General features: G+C 38.4%; 1 protein-coding gene across 7 annotated transcripts in view; it reads left to right on the top strand.

Moving 5' to 3' along the window:
• Fxr1 (FMR1 autosomal homolog 1) overlaps positions 1–7041 on the top strand; it is a 28399-nt gene extending 21358 nt beyond the window's left edge. For 3 of the 7 annotated variants that reach the window (XM_017799525.1, XM_017799523.1, XM_008838638.2), the window contains 4 exons: positions 1160–1360; positions 2008–2088; positions 5277–5368; positions 5998–7039. In XM_017799525.1, the coding sequence (XP_017655014.1) occupies positions 1160–1360; positions 2008–2088; positions 5277–5368; positions 5998–6168 (545 nt within the window). In that variant the 3' untranslated portion in view covers positions 6169–7039. Of the gene's footprint in view, positions 1–1159; positions 1361–2007; positions 2089–5276; positions 5369–5997 lie in introns of all 7 variants that reach the window. The other 4 variants (XM_017799524.1, XM_017799522.2, XM_017799527.2 and 1 more) reach the window with 4 other exon arrangements.
• The last annotated feature ends 343 nt before the right edge of the window (positions 7042–7384 follow it).

The following is a 7384-nucleotide window of genomic DNA, read 5'->3' as shown; positions in this document are numbered from 1 at the left end:
AAGGCTCTCTAGTTGGATCATAATTTTCTTTGGGCCCCAAGTTTAATTTCATGGCTTTCATTAAAGTCATTTTTATATTAAAATGCATCGTGTACTCTTAATATAAAGAAATTACGTTTCATTGAATTGCAAAATGTATTTTTCCTAGTGCTTATGATTAATGGATAAACTTAGTATGTTTTGCAAAGACACTAGCTTGCTAGCTGTTACCAAAGGAAACTTAGGAATAATCGTGATTAGGTGAATTTCTTCTGTAATTTGGTTGTTGGAAGCAGTGCGTGCGCATAGGTGAGAAGAGCACTGTCTTTCCAGTTTCATCTGGAAACGGTCCTTCCCTGACTTCCCCACTTCACGCTTTGTGTTTTGAGTTGGAATACAAGTCAGCACCTGTCTCACATTTTCCATAACCCACTTTGGTTTGCTGCTTTGTGTGAGCTTGCTTAGGTTGCTTCAGTTCATAGTTAACTGATTTCTCTTATGTCCTGGGTGCAGGCACGGAATTTTATTTGGAAATAGTCCATTAGCAGCACACATGGCAGTAGTCACCTTAAAATCTGTAAAGAGAACCACCGCTCCCCTAGAAACGGTGCACAGTAGCTGGAAATACTCACTTCACTTTGATTTCTGTAGATGCTGTGAGTGTTGGAGTTAGTTGTCAGTGACTGGTCCCTTCAGGGTCCCCACGGAACTTCAGCACTGAGGAAAGATTGTACAATGTTAACACATAATCTGTGCACATTGTTCTATAGACACTACGTCTCTAGAGTGGCTATGAGACCTAAATACATCTGAGGGATGGTGACAAGAAAATGTGCCCCCTCCACTCTGACATTTTTGGCCTAAGGTGATTTGAGCCTTGAGACTGCAAAGGGCTGACTGTGCTTACAGAGAGCTCACAGGAGACGATGAAACTGGGGAGCATGCTCATCTCCTGCTTTGCCAGTTTTCATTCTTCTTTACAGCTTTATTTAATCCTCTTTGCTCTTTTCCAGGCTAAAATAGTGATGCAGAAAACATCACTTTTTAATTTGAAGCTCATATTTTTATTGGTGGTAATTGAAGTTTATTTACAGTTAGTTGATGTAGCTCAATATAGATCAAGTATTCATACCTGCAGCCCTCTTAAAACAAATATTTCTTGCCTCTGACATGAATATAGTGCTCAAAGATCCAGACAGCAATCCATACAGCTTACTTGATAATACAGAATCAGATCAGACTGCAGACACTGATGCCAGCGACTCTCATCACAGTACTAACCGTCGTCGTCGGTCTCGTAGACGAAGGACCGATGAAGATGCTGTTCTAATGGATGGAATGACTGAGTCCGATACAGCCTCGGTTAATGAAAATGGGCTAGGTACGTAAGCACTTAGGGAGGAGGGTGTGTGTGTGTGTGTGCGTGCGTGCACATGTGTGTGATTGTATAATGCTCTTAATGGATGAAGCTTTTATAAAAAAAATATGCAATTCACATGACTTTTTAGTGTTTATTTCAAATAAGGCAGATAGTGTTTTAGGTGTCTAATTTTCCTATTGACAAACCACGGAAACTGGATGGGCTTGTCAGAGTGCCCATTGATGCCATTAAAGCAGTGCAAACAGTTGCTGTTACCACATGCCAAACTCCTCTTAGTTGTGAGTTCTCTTCTACCGCACATTCCTGAGGGGTATGGAATGAGTGAGTGTTGATTATTAAAGGGCTAAAATGTCGTTAACTTTGAAATCCAAACTGTGTTAGAAATTCCTTATTCTTGAATGATGTTAATTTCATTCCTTCTGAGTGCGTTTTATTAGGAGTTAAAGCCTCCTTAATTTCCAGGTAGGAATGCTATAAGCCTCAAAAAGTGTATAAACCTGTGTCAACACCGGATGTTTTACCTTTGATGTTTAAAGTTTCTTTTTTCCCATACTTAAAATAGAAAGAAATTTGTTTTGTTCTTTTTTGTTTTGTTTTGTTTTGTTTTGTTTTGCCAGAATAGTTGATGGTAAACTTTGCAATTACAGATGATAGTGAAAAAAAACCCCAGCGACGCAACCGTAGCCGCAGGCGTCGTTTCAGGGGTCAGGCAGAAGATAGACAGCCAGGTAACTTGAGTGGACCTGTTGGAATCAGGTCACAAGCATGAAAAAAATGTCATGTCTCTGCATTCTAAATATAGTTACATGTTCACGTGTGTATATACATTTAAAATTTGCGTTGCATAAACTGTTTATTCAACTAATAAGACTACTGCTCAAGAGAACGCATTCTTCCTTCACAGTGTAAATGTTTAGTAACCAGTCTTAAGTGAACTAATGTTGTGTCTTAATTTTTTACATGGAAATGCTTTCAAAACCGTTGCTTTATTCAGTTGGCAGATTCTTCACACTTGCGATGGGGACTGCCATCCCAGGGACTATGGTGTTTGTTGATTGGCAAAACTGGGCAGCTTTTGCATGGTGCCTGCTTACTATATCTGGATTTGGCGCCTCATTTTGGTGGGGATTATAATACTCAAAATTTAAAAACCAAATGTAAAAAGAATACTGATGTGTCTTTTTCCTTCTAAGAGGATGCATGCTATGTTTTTGTTATTGTAGCGTGGTGCTTTTTCCTTTACACATACTAACTACTCAAATAGTATTTAGTTTGTTTCATTCAGTATTTTATGTTGTCACAAGTTTTAGTAACTGCAAGAAATTTTGTTTACTGTGTCTATATTTTGAACATAATTTCATTTCCTGTGTACAGAGAATCAAATGTATATTCACCATGAAGAAATTGTGTACACTAGAAATAAACCCCTTTCAAACTAACCAACTTTTGCATTCTTTCCAAAACAAATCTTTCAAGTAAATTGTATCTTTATTTCGGTAGTGGTTGTAGAGACACTTGGGAAAGTTGGTTAAGGGCGTTAATTCCCCTTTTGAAATAGAGGGAGGGACATTGTAAAACACATCAAACACTATCAAAGTAGAAAGTGTCCAGGAATTCCCCCCCAGTTCTTTAATCCCTTTCTTAATCCTAGTAAGGTATTTCAGATTAAGTGATCATAAGGATTTTCATTCATTTTTGAAGATGGCACAGCAGTGAGTAAATTTTCTGGCCCCACTAAGAAAATTCAGGCTTTTGTCAGTGTGGGCCAAGTATTCTGGGATAAATTTCAATTCTGCTACCATAATAACCAGACAAATCCTGGTTAAGTATACAGACATATAGACCAAGACAGTAGGATTTCTTGCAGAAGAGGCAGGTGTTTTTGAATGGAATTGATTGAAATTTGAATAATTTGGAGTTTCTGACAATTTGACAGTGATTTGTTACATAGTGCATCAAGTTCAGTTTACTGTTCTTAGGGACTATTGTGTTTCTTACTAAATTCCTGTATTCCCTGTTCTGCCCCTTCCCACCAAAAACATGAGTGCATAGAGTAGGTGAAGCAGGCCCAAACTGCTTCTTGTTCCGGGCAGCAGTTCTAAGGGAGGCAGCCTTCATCTGATTAAGTGTTTGTTTCTCCTTTGCTTAGAATTTCATGTTGCTCTTAGTTACGGATTAAGCACTGAAGGGATCTTCCTGTACTTACACTGCGACCCTCCAGTGCCATCAACAGATATTCCCTTGAGGAGATTCCAGAGTCCAGGTCATGGTGCAGAGTTGCCTAGATTTTCCTTGAAAGGGTAAACATACATTAGGAAAGAGTTTCATAGCCGGTCTCTTAGCTATCTCTTGAGGGACCATAACTTAGTGCTTCTTTTTTTAATTAATTAATACCTGTACCATACCTTAGAGGAAAAGGTCTAAGGACTATCTTAACACGTGTTTTGTTCACGAGTCCCACCCCCTTTTGCTCATTCATTCATGAGTCTCACCCCCTTTTGCTTATACCTTGTGTGGTTTATCTGTTCAGTACTGAGCCCACATGTGCAGCAGGGTCTGCAAGCAGAAACTCTTCTCCAGGTAGCACCAAAGTTCTGACCAAAGGAACAGAAAGCATTCTTTGGGCTGTTCCCCACTTGGGGTTAGACTTTTTCAAGACTGTGGTGTCACCCTGTAGGTAGACACAATGAGTAGATGATGCGAACCCCCAGCTTTTATCATAGCAGTGATTTTTAAGTGAGATGCCATATAAGAGCTTCACAGTGAAAATACTGAATTCCTTAAGTTTGGAAGGAAAGTAGCAGATTCAGACTCAAACTATCTGTAGTTTTCTAAGAAGTTCTGATGCAAGTTGCTTCTTCATGATTTTAAGGTTCAGTTAATGATTCCTAGAAAGTTCTCAGAGCTAACAATAACAGTCATCGTTGAAGACAGTGAGTTGTAAAATGCTGCTGACTTTTCATGTCAGATGACTTTGTTAGCGCCATGTTAAGTAGGAATCTGGTGGACCAGTCTCCCCAGATGTAGTGAATTTAAATAATTTTAAATCAACTTTTGTTTTTACCAGTTGAGGCTTTCTTTGATAGAAAATGATGATTTAAAATTAGGGAATTTTGAATAGTTATGGGTCCTGAGTTCAGTGCATAATACCAGCAGACCAGTGTGGGGAGTTAGGTGTGAGTCCCACCCCCTTTTGGTCATTCATTACCTTGTGTGGTTTATCTTGTTTCAGTCTATTCCTAACAGAATTGGCTGTCAAAGTGGTGGGACTATGTCCTTTGAGTTCACTCTGTCTCTTTCTTATCCTGATAGGTGTCCACTTGGGTCTTCAGGGTTGTGCTTTATTGTTTCGGTTTCTCTGAATTTACTTTAAACCAGAAAATCAGATGGTTTGATCAGAATGGTCTCTCGCATTGAAATGTTGAGAAAGAACCACAAAATACCACATTTTAACGCCTTAATTGTGCTGTTTTTCTTGGGGGGAAGTAAACCCCACAAACCATAAATTTTTGAAATTTCCAGTTTTAAGTATTTCACAAGAATAGGTGTATCCCCTTTTCTGTCTCTGATTGCTGCAACCGCTCCTGGACTTAAAATGAACCCGCAGTTCTTGGTTGTAGGTCTACCCCACATTTGTCCCACAGTGTAGATTCAGCCAGAGCGAAGCAATTGGATTCTTGGGAAAGAGGACTTGAGTCCAGATTTCCTCAACTTCACCTTCACGTTTCCTCTTGTCACTACTGAAATCACAGGAAAATTTTTCAAGCTTTGCTTTCGGTTGGAAGCGGGTACCCAGCGTAAAAATTCGAAATTGGGTGACCCACCATAAGTTTAATAGTGCAAGTACTCTTTGTCCATAAATAAAATTCAGAAATATTTTTTTCAACACCTGTAATTTTTTTCTCATCTTTAACAGTCACAGTTGCAGATTATATTTCTAGAGCTGAGTCTCAGAGCAGACAAAGAAACCTCCCAAGGGAAACTTTGGCTAAAAACAAGAAAGAAATGGTAAGGAGAATTTAACCTGTAGGGTGTTTGCTTTGCTTTGCTTTTATTTTTTGTATTGTTTAGATTTAATTACTGTGTGATCATTGTTTCTCCTGCTAGACAGATGATATTAAAGAAGACGCTTGGTTTTGTTCTAGGGCCCCAGGTAGTAAGTGGAGACATGCATGCTTGAACCTGTGACACTTGTCAGATAGATCTTAGTTTGAGAAGCAGAAGGCCTCTTGTCAGTATAATGGGGTAGACCTTTTAAGCTTCAGTTTTTAAAAATGCTTTCAGGAATTGATCTTTAAATAGGAATTTCAAAACAGGTGAGTAATATAGGTGATCCTTGCTTGACTTAGTGTATTGACTCTTTACACCATTTACCTGGTGATGTTCACAGTGGTTTAAGATGATGCTAGGTGCAGATGCTTCCTGTGATGCGGTCATTCTTTTAAGTGCTAGAGATAAGTAGTTAAGACCCAGAGAGTGGAACGCATTGGTACTTGCTTTCAATTTTAAAATGCTTTAATTCTTTGTTCTACGACGGCTTAGGAAAGTCATTTTAAGCTACTTTTTATGTAGTTGTTTTTTTCCTCAGTTGTAGATTTCATTTATAAAGAAGTTGAAAAGTTGTCTCCCTTTGGCAGGCAAAAGATGTGATTGAAGAGCATGGTCCTTCAGAAAAGGCAATAAATGGTCCAACTAGTGCTTCTGGCGATGAAATTCCTAAGCTACCGCGTACTCCGGGAGAAGACAAGACTAACACCTTCAAAGAAGACAGCACTCAAGAAGCTGCAGTCCTGAACGGTGTTTCATAAACTGACAGAGTTCCTAGTTTACAGTTGTTTTAATTACATTACAATAGTGCTTGTACAAGCTTGCCAAAGATAGAACACGGATCGCCAGTCTTTACATCACACTTTCAGTTCCTCCATTTGGAATTCAGAAAGGGGAGGGATCCTGAAGAAATCCTATGTTAAACATACTTTGACACCTACTGTGTTAAAAATATATCATCAGATGTGCCTTGAGAATAGTATATGTAACATTAAAAAAAGTTGCTGGCTATAGGAAATGTTATTTTGTTTTCAAAATATGGCAGAGATTCGGGGAGGAGGGTGGGGTGGGATCCCTAACATAAAATTCTTTATGAAAGCACTAGCTGCTTTTGTTACATTTTTAATAATACGCAACCACTTCTTCACCCGAGCGAGGAAACTAGGATGAAATGCAGTCTATAAAATATTTTGCACTGAATTGTAATTTCTTCATTAGTTTAGTCTGGAAACTGGTCTGTTTAATGTTTTTAAATGCTGTATCAGGAAAATCTGCAGACCACTGGAGTACGTGTGCTAACTCATCTGCAGGGACAGAGTGATACTGGCAGTGACTGTTCTACAGTGAGGCTTTGTTTGCTTTATTTATTAAAGTGTACAGTATTTAAAAATCAAACATAGCTTTACTTCAAACACTAATAAGCTGATTAGTCATGTCCACTCAGACATAACCTGAACTACTGAAAAGAGCAATTTCCAGAACGTTCATTCTGTGTAAACTACATGTTTAGTCTTCAGTAGTGGACCTTCCACATCTCCCTCCCCTCTTCACCCCCTTTCTTCTGTTTGATTTTGGTTGTTTGATGTGCAATATGTTTTTGTACGCAGGTAGTAAATAAACTTTGACCTTCCATTTGCTGATTTTTAACTTTCTACTTTTTATGCCAGTTGTTTCAAAGTAGTAAGAGCCACTGTAGGCCTAGACTAGGCAGCACTCCTGAATTGCTTTTCAAAAGCATCTGCTCCTCCTCAGAACTAGTATTAAAATGTCAGCAATTTAATTATTTCATAACTATCCCTCCAGAGTCTTAACACTTAAAAGTTTAGGTTGTTAGATGGTTTAGGAAGTGTATGTCTTTCCTATTAGAGAAACATCTTGGAGGTAAAATCTAATCCAAGGCAAATTATTTATGGCAGATATGGGAGGCAAAAGATAGCATTTTATTTTTGCCTTTAATTCTTTATTAAACTATTCTTA

Source organism: Nannospalax galili, unplaced genomic scaffold, assembly GCF_000622305.1.
Source record: "Nannospalax galili isolate Female #2095 unplaced genomic scaffold, S.galili_v1.0 scaffold179, whole genome shotgun sequence".
NCBI lineage: Eukaryota > Metazoa > Chordata > Mammalia > Rodentia > Spalacidae > Nannospalax > Nannospalax galili.
The sequence above is the reverse complement of the archived record's forward strand: the minus strand, read 5'-3'. Positions and strand labels throughout refer to the sequence as shown.